The sequence below is a fragment of the Oncorhynchus clarkii genome, chromosome 16 (assembly GCF_045791955.1).
Source record: "Oncorhynchus clarkii lewisi isolate Uvic-CL-2024 chromosome 16, UVic_Ocla_1.0, whole genome shotgun sequence".
In the NCBI taxonomy this organism is placed as follows: domain Eukaryota; kingdom Metazoa; phylum Chordata; class Actinopteri; order Salmoniformes; family Salmonidae; genus Oncorhynchus; species Oncorhynchus clarkii.
Window position 1 is genome coordinate 8,362,232 of NC_092162.1, and position 17,646 is coordinate 8,379,877.

Consider the following 17,646-nt stretch of genomic DNA (forward strand, 5'->3'; position numbering starts at 1 on the left):
ATAGGAGGGTTTCCTCCATCGTTCTCGCTCTCTTTATCACTTTCTGTCTCTGTTTTCATTCATTCTTTCTCTATATTTATTTCCTTCTCCCCTCTCTCGCTCGCTCTCTCACTCTCTCTCTCTCTTCTCCCCCCTCTCTATCTCTGAAGTATCTTTTAACAAACTGACTTTATTTTACATCTCACAAGACCATCAGATCCACAACTGGTGTCTCTTCTTCATTTTCTTCTTCATGGCTTTGGGTTTTATCATGCCAGTCTTCATACCAGTCTTTATTTTCTTCTTTGTGGCTTTGGGTTTTATCATGCCAGTCTTCATACCAGTCTTTATTTTCTTCTTTGTGGCTTTGGGTTTTATCATACCAGTCTTCATACCAGTCTTTATTTTCTTCTTTGTGGCTTTGGATTTTATCATGCCAGTCTTCATTTTCTTCTTCATGGCTTTGGGTTTTATCATGCCAGTCTTCATACCAGTCTTCATTTTCTTCTTCAAGGCTTCATCTTGCCAGTCAGACCTCTCCTATTATTGCTCTGTAGTTTAGATATCACAGAATCTACATACATCCAGCCTCCTCCTTTTCCTCCTCTCTCAACTCCTTCTAATCACCTCGCTTCACAAAAACAACTGCCATGCCAACCATCAATACCCCCCCCTCCCCCTCCGCCTGCCTCTCCTCTCCATAACAAGGCTTTATCAAGTTGGTGGGTTCCAAGCTGGACCTGCGTTCGGTGTCCTGGAAAAGGCATGTGGATGTGATCCCCTACCACCTCAGCACAGACACAGAGACCAGCAGCGACGAGACCCCCCGACCCAGCCGAACACAGATACCCCATCAAGGTGAAGACCGCCCTGGATAGACAGACAGACAGATACAGAGATGGCATGCCAGCTACTGTGTACGCCGGGCACTCTCCCAATGCAGCTCCAGTGCCCCCTATGCCACCACCTCTCGTCTGCACAAAGTCCTCAGATCTCTAATCAACATCATGTTTCCGTCCTCCAATCTACCCCTACCCCTGGTTCTGGTCTGGCCTCTTCCCTTGTTGCACCTCAACCCTCCCACCAAAAGGGTCTTCATTTCCAGGCATCAACTGCCCCACCGCCAGTTGATGGTCATGACAGGATTTTCCTGTCTGTCTCTCCTGTCTGCACTCTTTACACCTCTATGTGGAGAGATGCTCTGGGAAGGAGGCAGGTTGTAGGGCTTGTATATGCAACAAGCTCTCACAGTCTCACGTCAGAATTACACGTTCATCCATGTTTCTACAATGTCAAATTTCGAAGTTGTTCCAAACGACAAAGTGTTTAAGGGTAAGTTTAGGCATTAACTTCAAAATCCTAAGGTTAGGCATTAAAGCCGAATGGTTAAGGTATGGGATAGGCTTAAAACAAAAAAAATCTCCAAAACAACTTTATATTGCTGCATTTAAAACATGCTACCTTTTACACCTTTTGATGCATATGCCCGTCCACAAGGCCTAGCAAAACCCAAACCTACTTGAAGGTAACAGCGCTCACTGTTGCCCCTAGTGGTCGGTTTTCACGTCATCTCCTGAAGTCTTCAGACATGGATGGACGTCTAATACTGTTTTGTATCACGGGTGACCTGGTGATGTATAAAGGCTTCTCATGGCTGTGGAAGTGGTGATACCAAATGTATGTATGTCCCTCTGTGCAGTCTAAGGAGGGTGTTTATCTTGCAGTTTGTTGTGATTTGCCGCTATTAACGTACTTAAATCAATTATTTTGTTTCCAGAATGTTTGGTTTTGGTTATGTTGGGTTCCAGAATGTTTGGTTTGGTTTATGTTGGGTTCAAGAATGTTTGGTTTGGGTTATGTTGGGTTCCAGAATGTTTGGTTTGGTTTATGTTGGGTTCCAGAATGTTTGGTTTGGTTTATGTTGGGTTCAAGAATGCTTGGTTTGGGTTATGTTGGGTTCCAGAATGTTTGGTTTGGTTTATGTTGGGTTCAAGAATGTTTGGTTTGGTTTATGTTTGGTTCCAGAATGTTTGGTTTGGGTTATGTTGGGTTCCAGAATGTTTGGTTTGGTTTATGTTGGGTTCCAGAATGTTTGGTTTGGTTTATGTTGGGTTCCAGAATGTTTGGTTTGGGTTATGTTGGGTTCCAGAATGTTTGGTTTGGTTTATGTTGGGTTCAAGAATGTTTGGTTTGGGTTATGTTGGGTTCAAGAATGTTTGGTTTGGGTTATGTTGGGTTCCAGAATGTTTGGTTTGGGTTATGTTGGGTTCAAGAATGTTTGGTTTGGGTTATGTTGGGTTCAAGAATGTTTGGTTTGGGTTATGTTGGGTTCCAGAATGTTTGGTTTGGGTTATGTTGGGTTCCAGAATGTTTGGTTTGGGTTATGTTGGGTTCCAGAATGTTTGGTTTTGGTTATGTTGGAATCCAGAATGTTTGGTTTGAGTTATGTTGGGTTCCAGAATGTTCTTGATGTTCTTTCTCTTCTCTTCTGGGTCTCCTCATCTTTGTCTTTCAGAACCAATTAACGGCAGGTTGGAACAGAACTTCCTCTTCCCCGGGGGAAATAATTCCATGTCGCGCAGTACCAACATGTCTTCATCCAGCTACAGCCAGGTGTCTCCCATGTCCACCCTTAGCTCCAGCCACCGAGGGGGGGCCGGGGGGTCCATGTCCATGGAGTCCACCACAACATACCTCTCTGGACAAGGTACGGATGGATGCAGAATGTGTCAGCTTTTGAATCTTTCTGTTGACTTACAATGATATGACAATGGCAAGTAATTCCAGCTGGCTTGTCTTCACCAGAACAGAGTTCAGTAAACTTGGAGATTTAGAGTTTAAATGGGAAATGTGTTGACACCAGAAGTTTGCCAACCTTGCACTCAGAATGTACTGTTTGCTAGAATTCTATTGTTCAGTATCTATGTATTTGGTAGTTGTCATCACTGGTCTTCTCCTCTCCTACAGGAGGAAACTCTCTTTCCCGCACTCAGGTGATTGGGGGCGGGACGCGCACGGAGAATGTTGTCATGAGGAAGCGATCAGAGAACAGAGGTTACTATGAGTATGACGACAACATCCGAGATTCCATCATCATAGGAGACCTGTCCAGTGGATTGTCTGGATACACAGATGGCCAAAGTAAGATGAAATTAATTTGAAGCATATTTTTTTAAGCATGTTTGAAAGCATATTTTCAGCTCTGAGTGTAAAGAGCCAATCAATTACAGTTCACACTGACACAGGTCACAGGCATGAGGCTACAACGAGCCAATTTAGATGAGGTCTTTGACAAGGAGGTCTTTGACAAGGAGGTCTTTGCTAAGGAAAATGCCATCACAGTTGTCAGATCTTTCTGACCTCTACTGTTAAAACCTGAAAGAAGCTCATCTGTTTGTCTGTATCGATCATGGCTATAAATGTCAGATATACAGATCATCTACAGCAGGCTTACTGATGAGTTGCATGAAGCGGCTGGCTTGGATATCTGTTATCGATTACTGGGGTTGGTGGCTGCACAGAGCTATGCAGGCGCTATGCTGACTGTCGCTCTCTTCTTCTCCTATTGTTCTCCATACTTCAATCCTCTCCTCCCTCGCCTCTTTCACTGTCTTCCTTCCTTTGTTCCTTCTCTTTCACTTCCTTTCCTGTCCTCCTCCTCCTGCTCCATTTTTGCTTGCTCCGTGCATTCTCAGGTACTTATGGCTTCAGTCCCACTCAGACACAGAGTCAGTACGACTACGGTATGTCTCAGGCCTTCCGGGCCAGGACCCAGTCTGAGGATGTCAACGATGCACTACTGAACCTGGACAGGGTGCTCCAGGGTGAGTCTGTCTGTCTGCAGCACACTCATCTGTCCTCTCTCACACCACTGGGACAATAGCAGAGCCTAAAGATACACTTTGGCCTCATGGCAGGGCTTACCATGCCCATCGCTGGTGAGACGGGAAGGCTTTGTGTTGCTGAAGCAGTCTTTTGCTGTGATGTATGTTTTCTTTGATAGGGAAAGTTCTCTTTCTCGCTCTCTCTCTGCATCACGCTCACTCACCTCTCGTTAATCACATCTCACCTTGTAATAGTTTATGTAACCCCTGTGATTTTGACTGCACCCCTAACCACCCTCCTTCCCGAAACCCACCTCTCTTTCTCTCCCCCTCATTGACCTATTCTTCTCCCCCCCCCCCAGACGCTCGTTTGGCCCCTGGGGTCCCAGACACCCCCACCAGGCTGGTGTTCTCTGCCCTGGGCCCCACTGCCCTGAAGATCAGCTGGCAGGAGCCCCACTGTGACAGGGATGTTTTAGGGTACTGTGTTCTCTACCAGCTGCTGAATGGAGGTATGGACCCATGGACATTTGTGTCACATTCTAAACACATTGTGTTTTGTTATGTGCAGAAGAAGAATATTGATTTTCATTTTTGAACCTGTGAACACAGTTGTCGGGTACGGGTGAATAGGATCCACAAATTGAGATCCGAACCGAATTGGATCTGTGAAATTCCAATCAGACATCGACAGGACACAGTCATTTATTTGAAAATCATTACCCGATCCGATGCAGACCAGATCTGACCCAGAATATGTCAGAGATGAGGTAGAATCAGATTCAAATTGGGTCGGATCTGTATCGTACCCAAATAATACAAAATGCAGCTTTATTGGTGCTCACGCCTGCGGAATTGTTTTGGCTTGTGTGGTAGGCAGTGAACCGTTTCACATGCCTTTTCTGTTGTAGGCCTATCTAAAATAAATGAGTTGTGGGCTACACCACAGCTTAGTATTTTCAGAAATGGCATCCCTAATTTAAAATATGGACACAATGATGTGTGGTGAAGAGACTACTAGTTTTGTCTCTGCAGAATGCTCTCTGTCTCCCGCTAATTCATGTGCATTCATTGTTTAATTGTGTGAATTGTTTTCCCTTAGTTTGTTAATGTTTATTTTGTGTGCAAATGTTGACCTATAAACGTTCCCATTTGGGGACGTCTGATAATATCCAGGCTGTATCACATCCGGGCCTTGATTTGGAGTCCCATAGGGCGGCGCACTATTGGCCCCGCGTCGGCTGGGGTAGGCCGTCATTGTAAATAAGAATTCGCTCTTAAACCGACTTGCCTAGTTAAATATAGGTTACATTTCAAAAATTTTAATATTTCTGATCGTCTTAACTCTCCACCACTGTGGAGCTTCTCAAAGTAGTTTTTCCATCACCTCACAGAAGGTCAGAGTGTTTTACATCCATTGCGAACGACAAAAGTTCCTAAGTAACCACTACGCCTCATGTGAAATAGCCCCATATTGCCGATCCCATATCTCCAGTGGGAACAATGATGCAAGTTCGCTATAGAGAGAACTCAAGCCAGACAGAGGAGAGACATTAATGCTATTGACTGAATCAACTGCCATGCGTAGGAAATGTAAATCCTAGGATATTTAATGTCATCGGGATATTTTCCTCTTCACATATCATTTGGGACCAGTGTTTTCCATATTACCAAACCGATCCGAGGTCCGTGGCCGCCGAGCGTGATCTCAGGGTCAACTACTATACTGTCAGACCTCGGGTAATTGGGTTTGGGTATATCCGTGAAGACTTCTGATAGGATTTGAAGAAAGCCCTATCAACTGTTATAGATCTCATGGCCTTGTCCCAGCATCCCTTTACAGTAATCTAAACCCCTTTGTCTCTCTGTCCAGGTGATGTGAAGCGTATAAACATGTCCAGCCCCGCAGACAACTCCGTGGTGGTGCAGGACCTGCTGCCTAACCACTCCTACCTGTTCAAGGTGAAGGCTCAGAGTCAGGAAGGCTGGGGACCGGAGAGGGAGGGAGTCATCACCATAGAGTCAGCTGTCGACCCCAACAGCCCACTCAGCCCAATGCCAGGTAATCAGCTATACAGACCACTCAGCTCAATGCCAGGTAATCAGCTATACAGACCACTCAGCCCAATGCCAGGTAAATCAGCTATACAGACCACTCAGCCCAATGCCAGGTAAATCAGCTATACAGACCACTCAGCTCAATGCCAGGTAATCAGCTATACTGACCAATGGCAGGTAATCAGCTATACAGACCACTCAGCTCAATGCCAGGTAATCAGCTATAGAGGTCACTCAGCCCAATGCCAGGTAATCAGCTATACAGACCACTCAGCCCAATGCCAGGTAAATCAGCTATACAGACCACTCAGCTCAATGCCAGGTAGTCTGCTATACAGACCAATCAGCCCAATGCCAGGTAATCAGCTATACTGACCAATGGCAGGTAATCAGCTATACAGACCACTCAGCTCAATGCCAGGTAATCAGCTATAGAGGCCACTCAGCCCAATGCCAGGCAATCAGCTATACAGACCACTCAGCCCAATGCCAGGTAATGAGCTATACAGACCACTCAGCCCAATGCCAGGTAAATCAGCTATACAGACCACTCAGCTCAACGCCAGGTAATCAGCTATACTGACCAATGGCAGGTAATCAGCTATACAGACCACTCAGCTCAATGCCAGGTAATCAGCTATAGAGGCCACTCAGCCCAATGCCAGGTAATCAGCTATACAGACCACTCAGCCCAATGCCAGGTAAATCAGCTATACAGACCACTCAGCCCAATGCCAGGTAATCAGCTATACAGACCACTCAGCCCAATGCCAGGTAAATCAGCTATACAGACCACTCAGCCCAATGCCAGGTAAATCAGCTATACAGACCACTCAGCCCAATGCCAGGTAATCAGCTATACAGACCACTCAGCCCAATGCCAGGTAATCAGCTATACAGACCAATGCCAGGTAATCAGCTATACAGACCAATGCCAGGTGATCGGCTATACATCTTTGCCCGCCATTGTGGATCACTCTTATCCTCACTCCTTTGGTTAGCTGATTAATCTCCGACCTCTAGCTCTCTGTTTCCGGTTTAATCTACATTTACTTTCGCTCTCTCCAATTACCTCTATCTTTCAATCCCTTGTTCCTTGGTCTCTCCTTCACTCCCTCCATGCATTCTCTTCCTCACGCTCTCTGTCTTCCCGCTTCAGTTTCTCCCTTCACTCTCAGTGCCCCAGGCCCCCTGATATTCACAGCTCTGTCCCTTAACTCTCTCCTCTCTAACTCCCCTTCTCCCCCAGGTTCTTCCTTCACTCTCAGTACCCCCAGTGCTCCAGGCCCCCTGGTGTTCACAGCTCTGTCCCCCGAGGCACTGCAGCTGAGCTGGGAGAAACCCCGCAAACCCAACGGAGACATCCTGGGCTACGTGGTCACCTGTGAACATCTGCACGGAGGAGGTAAGAGTGAACACTGACTCCAGATCAGTTTTCGGGGATTGTAGAGATTTTTTGTCAACAGTCATTTGCTAGGATTTATACATTGACGTGATCGAGAGAGACAAAATCAAAGACTCTTCTATTTTGTTAATCTCTAGGTCTTCTTGACTTGTTATTGGACAATGCTAATCAAATGACCTTTAACTTTCATATTTATATCCACTTTAATTTCCTAGTCTGATCCCCACTGTCCCCCTTCATCTCCATCCCCCCTCCCCCAGGTGACATGCGTTCCTTCCAGGTGAGCGGTGACAGCGCTGAGACCAGTCTGACAGTTCCGGACCTGAGTGAGAACATGCCGTACAAGTTCAAAGTTCAGGCCAGGACGACCCAGGGCTTCGGCCCCGAGAGGGAGGGCATTATCACCATCGAGTCTCAGGATGACGGTAAGAGGACAGAGTCCTACAAGAGTCTCTTTTATCGAAGGTTTTATCTAGTGCTTAAATTGAAATTAATAAGGTTTCGGTACTCGGTTTCATATTTAGAAGCCAGTGTTCTATGCGTTTGTATATTTGGAATTGTATTGTATACTAATGTAGGATTCTCTTTCTCCTCTCTGTAGGTAGCATGTCTCAACTAGGAGGCCTAGGTGGTACATCTCAACTAGGAGGCCTAGGCAGTATGTCTCAACTAGGAGGCCTAGGCAGTATGTCTCAACTAGGAGGCCTAGGTGGTACATCTCAACTAGGAGGCCTAGGCAGTATGTCTCAACTAGGAGGCCTAGGTAGTATGTCTCAACAAGGAGGCCTAGGCAGTATGTCTCAACTAGGAGGCCTAGGCAGTATGTCTCAACTAGGAGGCCTAGGTGGTACATCTCAGTACAGCAGTCAGTCCTTGACCAAGAGAGATGTGTACCAACTTCCTACAGAGGGCAGCACACGCACCAACGTCACACACACCATGATCAACGACCCATACTACTCAGGTAGTGTATCAATTTAATCTCTCTCTCTCACTCCCACAGCATTTCTCTCTCTCGCTCGCTCTCTCTCACTCACTCCCACAGCATTTCACTCACTCACTCACTCACTCTCACTCACAGCATCTCTCTAACCCCCTCTCCTCCCCCTAGGAGATGGTATGATGATGGTGGGGAAGACGACCCAGCACACAGAGACCAGCGGCATGGTGACACGTCATGTGACGAAGGAGGTGGTGCAGAGGAGCATGCAAGTGGCCGGCACCAGCAGCGTCACCAAGAAGGTCGAGAGGTCATTCTACGAGACCTGAAGTCAAAGGTCAACAACAAGATGGCGGCGTCCACGGTACCCAACATGTCCTCCTCTCTGTCTGTTACAAAACAATGGCTCCTGTCCTCCATCGGTCATGGGATTCATTTTCATTCTTCATTATTTAGTTTTGTCGTTTGTTTCTATGTTGTCGCAAACATTTTACATTCAAAGAACTCTACCACCCCCACAAAGATATGTCATGTTGTAATTCTCTATTGCTTCTATACCTGATACCACACCCAGAGGCTTTAGATAAGGCCATTACACTTATCTGAGGTCGGTTCTCAATAGTTAAAAGTAGAGTTGGCTCCTGCTAATATATATTTTGACAGAGATAAAGAGAGGGAGAGCAGGTAAGATTTTTTGTACTGGTTGGCTACTTTGGCGACTAGGTGCCTGCAACATGGCTGCAGTTTGTTAAATTGATGACATGCCTGCCAGTACCTTAAATAGGTTTTTTTGTAGGGGTTCATTGTATTATTAGATTGTTGGTAACTCTCAAAGCCATTACAAATGTATTAGACTGATGTGTTTTCTGTACGTCAGAAGAAATGGAATTAAAATGTTGATGCCAAATACTGTATTGCAATGTATTGTTTGTGTAAAAATATGTTTCCTATGGTTTTATATATTTCATTTCCTTTATTTTTTCCCATGCGTATGTGAACAAATTTACTACATTCATAAATGGTCCTCTGTAGGTAGAGCATAGCACTTGCAACTCCGGGATAGTGGGTTTGATTCCCGGGACCACCCATGCCACCTGTAAAAAAATTATATATGCATCTGTGACTCTGTGTCACTTTGGACAAAAGCTTTAGCTAATTCGCATACATTAGTTCTAATTTAGTTATAACCTCTAAAGGTATTCCTAGTTAAAGTGTGTCTCGTTACTGTGTCTGAGTGCTATGGTCTAAAACCTTTTGTGTCTAACTAATATATTCTAGCATAACTTCAACGACTTAGTCCGGATATTTCTGAGGTATATGTTTTGAGACAAAAAAATATTGTATTGTCTTTATAATGTATTTTCAAACCCATGTTGTGCTTTAGTTCAATTCAAAATGCTGTCCATTGTAAAGAGTCCTTACACTTAGTAAGACACGGCAAGATTAGTTTGTTGTGAAAGTCATTAACATTTTAGAAATATACCAACAAAAATGTATAAGGCACAGCTTTTTTATCAAATCTATTCATCAGTTACTGTTTTATATATCTGTCTATTTTATTACACTTAATAAAGATTGAATATAAACCACCTCTAGATGCATTTCTGTATATTCTCATGTACAGTTCATTCGGAAAGTATTCAGACCCCTTCCCTTTTTCACTCCTCAATCTAAACACAATAACCCCATAATGGAAGAAGTTTGGAACCACCAAGACTCTTCCTAGTGCTGGCCGCCCGGCCAAACTGAGCAATCAGGGGAGAAGGGCCTTGGTCAGGGAGGGGACCAAGAACCCGATGGTCACTCTGACAGAGCTCCAGAGTTCCTCTGTAGAGATGGGAGAAACTTCTATAAGGACAACCATCTCTGCAGCACTCCACCAATCAGGCCTTTACGGTAGAGTGACCAGACGGAAGCCATTCCAGAGTAAAAGGCACATGACAGCCCGCTTGGAGTTTGCCAAAAGGCGCCTAAAGACTCTGACCATGAGAAACAACATGAAACCAAGATTGAACTCTTTGGCCAGAATGCCAAGCGTCATGGCTGGAGAAAACCTGGCACCATGCCTACAGTGAAGCGTGATGGTGGCAGCATCATGCTGTGGGGATGTTTTCATTGAGGGATGGATGAACAGAGCAAAGTACAGAAATTACGCTCAAACTAAAAATCATTAAACAAAATAATTAGGATTTATATTGTGTAGATTACATCTCGCATTCCAGTGTTCAAGCTTGTAAACAAGGTTGTATGGGATTTCCCTTAATGCAACTCCATGCAGCCAATGGAAAAGTCCGCGCTAGGTAGGGCCGTCATTGTAAATAAGAATTTTGTTCTTAACTGACTTGCCTCGTTAAATAAAGGTTCAATAAAATGAAAGGTATAGCGCCAGGAGCCGCTTGTGGATTTGACAGCTCTAACGCAGTTCCATTTCCGACCGCAAAACAACTGCTATGTGGATGTCGGCTAAAGCGGATCTGATTTAAGAGCCCTAACTCTTCTATTTACTTTTTTCACAACTGCCACCAGTTTGGCGCCCCAAAACATGAACAAAGACATCGTCATATATATAAACGTGTGTAAATAATAAAGGATATTTAATGCTGAAACCCTCATATTAAACACAAATGCCATTCACTAAGTTGATGGGTTGTATTTAGGATAATGTTTTTATATTTTTAAAATCATATTTTATATGTGATAAGGCCCCACAGAGGCCAGAAATAATTAGACACCTGTGATAATCTGAAGTACCCATACAGGCCACTAGATGTCATGTGGTAAATTCCATAAAATTCTTAAAAGTTACAAAAATTCTGGTAGTTTACTGACTTTGAAAGTTACCCGTAATATACCCTACCTTTGCAACCTTAATTCCACACCTTTGTTGACTAGAAACCGACAAACATCTTCTTGAGATTTTTCTTAATTTATTGATGACTGAAAAAAAGCATTGTTATCACACCATTTTACACACTGTCAATATCAACCGTAACTTCCAAAAATATGCTTAGACTCTTGCAAGCTGGACAGTGGAATCAGAGAGGAAGAGAATCAGACAGGAAGAGAATCAGAAAATCTAAGAATAAGAGAATCAGAGGAATAATGAAGTACTGCATGCTACTCTCTCTACCATCCCTTTTATACACTATAGACTGTAAACCCTAGCTGTCTGTCTCTCTGTGTGTGTGTGTGTGTCTCTTTCTGTGTGTGTCTTCTGTGTGCAAGCTCTTGCTGAACTAAATATCGACTACGTCAGATCTTTGGGTAATTTGGGCAGCACGTTCTTTTACAGTTCCTTTGTACCTTGAAGTAGTGTGGCATGAAGGCAATGTAATAAAAAGTGTAACAGGGAGGAGGTAATAATTGTTCTTCAGTCCAGGTCCTAAGGAGTGCATGCATTTGTTCCAGCCTTGTTTTAACACACCTGAATTAACTAATCATCACACCATCGAATCAGGTGTGATAGTGCTGGATCAGAACAAAAGCCTGCCCTCCACTAGCCTGGAATTTACACAGAATTTTGCTACTATTACAATAATCTGTGTGGATTCCAGGCTAGCTCTCCAGGACCAGGTTTGAAGAACGCTGTAATACGTTATCACCAGAGACAGGGTCCAGGGCAGAGGCAGGGTTCCCTGGTCTGTGCCGGCCTGATCACCAGATCCCTCACCACCTCTACAGTCCCAAACACGGGGAACAGTCTCTCTGTGAAGGTCTCGTTGTACGTGTAGATGTGGGACCTCTTCTCCACATCGTAGAAGGAGAGCTGGCCCTGCTCATAGTCCAGGTAGACCCCTACCTTTCTGGGGACCAGCATCTGGGCCAGTGGCGTGGCGGGCACCGTCAGCGCCTTGAGGTCTGAGCCCCTCTCCAGCCTCAGGGTGAGGTAGCCCGTCTGTGTGTTGAGGGGACTGTAACCCTTCCTCTGGGCGGAGCCTTTAGCCACGCCCAGTCGCCAGTCCCGGTCGCCCACTTCGACTTCCCAGTAATGGCGCCCGGAGATGTAGCCCTCGCTTCCCAGAGCGCAAAACCACCAGCCGTCGAAGCGGCGACTGCAGTTAGGGATGTCTCGCCGCTCCAGGCCACAGCGCATTCGCTTGTCGTCATCAGAGAGGAAGAGGTCAGGGTTGGCTGTCTTGGGGTCAAGGGTCACTTCCTCTGCAGCATCACAGATCCAGTTCCATACTGAGATAAAAAAAAAGTTGTTGTTAAGAGTAAGAAAAGGCGTGACTGTATTTACAGTTTCCTTTACTCCTCAATAACAAATCCATGATGAGTTTCACATACCGTTGTGGGGAATGTAGCGGGCTGCATCTGAAAGAGTCAACAAAACTGGGGTTAAAATACTGTCAAAAGTTCAATCTTAACCCATTTTCTGTTACTTAACTGCCAAGTACTCAGGCATGTTTGTTCCATTCCGCTCCTTTCATTTTTCTTATCGATACCAATTGGCAGCACTTCAAGTGATTCATCAACCATCCCAGAAAACATGCCCACATTGGCACGATGTGGGCCCAATAGCTGCGGAAATTAAGCCGATGGGCTCCACATTGGTCCCTAAGGCTTTGGCCCAGTGTGGGCAGCCCTCACTTTGTCTGAAATAATGTTTTCCCAGCAAACATGCCCGCATTAGCATGATGTCAGCCCGATGTGGGCAAGAATAATGGCCCCATTTGGGCTGCCCACCCTATGCCAATTTATATGTTTTTAAATATGAATTGATGTATTATTTATTTATTACAATCCAATGCATACATTTGAACATTTTCAAGCATTAAAGGTATTTGGTGAATGTGTCACATTGTATCAGAATGACAACCAGGTTGTCACTACCATACATATATTTCTTACAAGACAAACTGTTTAGTGTCCCACACCTCACACTTATTTAAGTATTTTTGAAAACTTTATCATTGGCACGGTACAAGATCAAACCCTATTTGGGCATTACACAACAGAACACTTAAACTGGAACAAACTTCTCAGTAACGGTTGCACAGAAAGACCTGTGTGCAAACAATGCCCCAAATATTCAAAAAAGTCCCTGCCTCTACATTGTGAGGTAGTAGGACTTGGGCTAGCCTGTGTTGGGCTGGTGAGGGATAGCCTGTGTTGGGCTGGTGAGGGCTAGCCTGTGTTGGGCTGGTGAGAGCTAGCCTGTGTTGGGCTGGTGAGAGCTAGCCTGTGTTGGGCTGGTGTGGGCTAGCCTGTGTTGGGCTGGTGTGAGCTAGCCTGTGTTGGGCTGGTGAGGGCTAGCCTGTGTTGGGGTGGTGAGAGCTAGCCTGTGTTGGGCTGGTGTGGGCTAGCCTGTGTTGGGCTGGTGAGAGCTAGCCTGTGTTGGGCTGGTGAGGGCTAGCCTGTGTTGGGCTGGTGTGAGCTAGCCTGTGTTGGGCTGGTGTGGGCTAGCCTGTGTTGGGCTGGTGAGGGCTAGCCTGTGTTGGGCTGGTGATTGCTAGCCTGTGTTGGGATGGTGAGGGCTAGCCTGTGTTGGGCTGGTGTGAGCTAGCCTGTGTTGGGCTGGTGAGGGCTAGCCTGTGTTGGGCTGGTGAGGGCTAGCTTGTGTTGGGCTGGTGAGAGCTAGCCTGTGTTGGGTTGGTGTGGGCTAGCCTGTGTTGGGCTGGTGTGGACTTAGTGTGAGCTAGCCCGTCGCTCCAGGATTCCGGGATTCTGCAACAGCAAATAGTTTTGCAAAATCAACAATTCCCTGCTTATTATGCGAGGCGAGGGCTTACAAATTTGACCAATCACCACACTATTTATGCATAAAACAGACAAATCCTTGTAATATTATCATATAAAACTGACTGATCACTGCAGTACAAAAAGAGGGCTCGCAATTTCAACCAATCACTGCACATTCACCGCATTATATGATTAAATCAAGCCACACGTGCACAAAACGTTTTCCCTTTTCAGCACAAAAAGGCTACATTGCGCATGCGCTACAGGGTGTGGGACGCTATCTATAATCATTTGGTTGCTCTAAAATCTTTTGACCAGCAGGTGCCACTATTGTACACTGTTGATCAAAGCCTCGAGTAATTAACCTATTTTCGACACAATTGGCTGGAAAACCTTAATGCTTCAGGAAACTTAGTTTCCCCATCACCAGAACATTTTAATTTGAATTTTATGGAGAAAAAAAATGTTTCTGGACGATGCACCATGCTGCTTTGTTGACAAAATGACCGAGCGGCTGTTTGATTTGAGAACGGTGCTCCTCCCTCACCGCGTTCACCCGATGACGTGAAGGGCCAGGTTCCCCACCACTCAGCATAATCTAATACGCCCATTATACCTATTGTGGACATTGGCATTGGCTGCACGGAGTCGCATTTAGAAATTCTATGCAGCCGTGTTTACAAGTTCGAACACTGGAATGTAATCTACACCTTGATTAGGCTTATAGAAATTTGTCAGTATTTCGTTCTATGATTTTTCATTTTGATGGCCATTATTTCTATATAACCTCTCATTCTGAATGTCTAACGTACTCCCGAGTGGCGCAGCGGTCCAAGGCATTTTGTCAATTGGACTGGGCACCTTTACTACACGGAACACTACTAATCCATAACGGCTGGTCTGCCGACGGAACAGCACGCGGGGGCTACAACAGACTTCTTCCGTCACGACGTACCTCTAAGGCCCTTCTGTTAGCTTGCTAGCCCCGGGCCCGCTAACTGTCTGAATCGCTGTGTCTCCAGCCAGCTTAACTACTCACTGGACCCTATGATCACTCGGCTACGCATGCCTCTCCCTAATGTCAATATGCCTTGTCCATTGCTGTTCTGGTTAGTGATTATTGTCTTATTTCACTGTAGATTCTCTAGCCCTGCTCAATATGCCTTAGCTAACCCTTCAGTTCCACCTTCCACACATGCAGTGACATCACCTGGTTTCAATGATGTTTCTACAGACAATATCTCTCTCATCGTCACTCTATGCCTAGGTTTATCTCCACTGTATTCACATCCTTCCAAACCTTTGTCTATACATTATGCCGTGAATCTATTCTATCGCGCCCAGAAACCTGCTCCTTTTATACTCTGTTCCGAACGTACTAGACGACCAGTTCTTATAGCCTTTAGCCATACCCTTATCCTGCTCCTCCTTTGTTCCTCTGGTGATTTAGAGGTTAATCCAGGCCCAGAAGTGCCTAGCTCCACTCCCATCCCCCAGGCGCTCTTATTTGTTGACTTCTGCAACCGTAAAAGCCTTGGTTTCATGCATGTTAACATTAGAAGCTTCCTCCCCAAGTTTGTTTTATTCACTGCCTTAGCTCACTCTGCCAACCCAGATGTCCAAGCCGTGTCTGAATCCTGGCTTAGGAAGACCACCAAAACCCCTGAAATTTCCATCCTTAACTATAACATTTTCCGACAAGATAGAACTGCCAAAGGGGGAGGAGTGGCAATCTACGTCATACAATTCAGGTCTGTGCCCAAACAATTCGAGCTTCTAAAAATCCACATTTCCAGAAACAAGTCTCTCACCGTTGCCGCTTGCTGTAGACCACCCTCTGCCCCCAGCTGTGCCATGGACACCATATGTGAATTGATTGCCCTCCATCTATCTTCAGAGCTCGTGCTGCTAGGTGACCTAAACTGGGACATGCTTAACACCCCGGCCATCCTACAACCTAAACTTGATGCCCTCAATCTCACACAAATTATCAATGAACTGAACCTGCCAGGTACAACCCCAAATCCGTAAACATGGGCACCTTCATAGATATCATCCTAACCAACTTGCCCTCCAAATACACCTCTGCTGTTTTCAACCAAGATCTCAGCGATCACTGCTTCATTGCCTGCATCCGTAATGGGTCTGCAGTCAAACGACCACCCCTCATCACTGTCAAACGCTCCCTAAAACACTTCAGCGGGCAGGCCTTTCTAATCGACCTGGCCTGGGTATCCTGGAAGGATATTGACCTCATCCCGTGAGTAGAGGATGCCTGGTTATTCTTTTTTAATTGCATCTCAGTGCAAGAGGTGTCACCGTAACCCCTAGTTCGAATGCAGGCTGCATCACATCCGGCTGTGATTGGGAGTCCCATGGGGAGGCAATTGGCCCAGCGTTGTCCAGGTTTGGCCGGGGTGGGCCGTCATTGTAAATAAGAATTTGTTCTTAACTGACTTGCCTAGTTAAATAAAGGTTAAATTAAAAAACAACGACAGTGGGTGTGGCTTCGTGACAATGACCACATGAGCAGCTGCTCACTGATAAGGGCTCCGGCACCACCAAAACACCTGCTATGCTGGCGTTGTCTATCCCCGGTTAACGCTTGATCTGATCTAGGGCCTTCTTTCCATCACACCGACAGCGTCATTGCATTATGGAACACCAGAAATGCCTTGCAGCATTGCGTGACAGTTGCAGTGCACACTGGATTTATCGAACGTAGACGGATTGACAGAAATGGTAAATGTTGAACTGTTGTTGCACACATATCCAGACGATGCTGTGTATTATTTTGCGCAACGAGGCGGTCGGTGTGTTCGAAGCGTAGCGCTTTCTTGATGACTTCAACACGTGAAAGCTCTACACACCACTCTTCTGACTCCTCTGTTTTCTGATCAGCCACTGCTTGGTTACGTCCTCCTGCAGACACAGAGGATGGAGTGAGTTTATCTGTGCAATGTGTTTCTAATCATGCAGATTAATTGATGAATAATTAATCAGTTAGTTTACATTAACAATTTAGTCATTTAGCAGACGCTGTTACCCAGAGCGACTTAAAATTACACACTACAAAATAAGGGTTCCTCAAGGGTTCTTTGGGAATGTGATGGTTCTATGTGGAACCATACTGACCCAAAGAAGCCCTTCAATGTTATTTGCAGTTCAAAAAGGGTTCTTTCCTGTTTTAAGTGATAATTAGAATATTTTGGGGCGTGGTTTGTGCACAACTCTTTTTGTGCAACCGTGAGAGAGAGTGTCCTTCCAGTTTATCTAATGTGTTGTGTAATATTGGTTTATGTCATGTATGTCTATGGCCAATGACAGAGTCATGTGATAGACTCATGTATGGTCTTGTGCTAATTGAGAATGGTTGATTAAGTCAGTAGTTGTCGGTTCTCTCCTCAGGGACCCCCAGCTGTTTCAGAGCACCTGATTCAACTTGTTAATAAACACAATAATAAAACCTATGGAATTGAACAATATAATATGGCTATTAAACATGAATTAAAACCCTGTATGGTTCTACAACGAACCTTGAGAGGAAGGAAGGTTCTTTATAGAGCCATTATATGTAAAGGTTATATCAAGAACCATAAAAAAAAATTGACCCAAAAAGTGTTGTAACCATAGCGGAACCCTTTTTGGTGCTATATAGAACCTTTTTTTTATGGTTCTTTATAGAACCTTAGGAAAGGGTTCTTTATAACAGCATACATGTTCTATTTAGAACCTTATGAGCATGGTTCTTTACAGAA

The 17,646-nt window shown here is 45.1% G+C and overlaps 2 protein-coding genes across 5 annotated transcripts in view; one reads left to right on the forward strand and one right to left on the reverse strand.

Moving 5' to 3' along the window:
- LOC139367917 (integrin beta-4-like) overlaps positions 1–9,795 on the forward strand; it is a 30,731-nt gene extending 20,936 nt beyond the window's left edge. The window contains exons 31-40 of one of the 4 annotated variants that reach the window (XM_071106304.1): positions 2,495–2,686; positions 2,947–3,120; positions 3,675–3,803; positions 4,166–4,315; positions 5,677–5,865; positions 7,111–7,266; positions 7,527–7,691; positions 7,868–8,029; positions 8,084–8,230; positions 8,378–8,763. In XM_071106304.1, the coding sequence (XP_070962405.1) occupies positions 2,495–2,686; positions 2,947–3,120; positions 3,675–3,803; positions 4,166–4,315; positions 5,677–5,865; positions 7,111–7,266; positions 7,527–7,691; positions 7,868–8,029; positions 8,084–8,230; positions 8,378–8,535 (1,622 nt within the window). In that variant the 3' untranslated portion in view covers positions 8,536–8,763. Of the gene's footprint in view, positions 1–2,494; positions 2,687–2,946; positions 3,121–3,674; positions 3,804–4,165; positions 4,316–5,676; positions 5,866–7,110; positions 7,267–7,526; positions 7,692–7,867; positions 8,231–8,377 lie in introns of all 4 variants that reach the window. The other 3 variants (XM_071106306.1, XM_071106303.1, XM_071106305.1) reach the window with 3 other exon arrangements.
- A 1,605-nt stretch (positions 9,796–11,400) lies between these two features.
- The window catches only part of LOC139367431 (butyrophilin subfamily 1 member A1-like), a 22,227-nt gene continuing 15,981 nt past the window's right edge, over positions 11,401–17,646 (reverse strand). The window contains exons 7-9 of the mRNA XM_071105636.1: positions 16,759–16,810; positions 12,494–12,520; positions 11,401–12,391 (exon numbers count right to left, since the gene is read on the reverse strand). Coding sequence (XP_070961737.1) covers positions 11,805–12,391; positions 12,494–12,520; positions 16,759–16,810 — 666 coding nt within the window. The 3' untranslated portion in view covers positions 11,401–11,804. The remainder of the gene's footprint in view (positions 12,392–12,493; positions 12,521–16,758; positions 16,811–17,646) is intronic.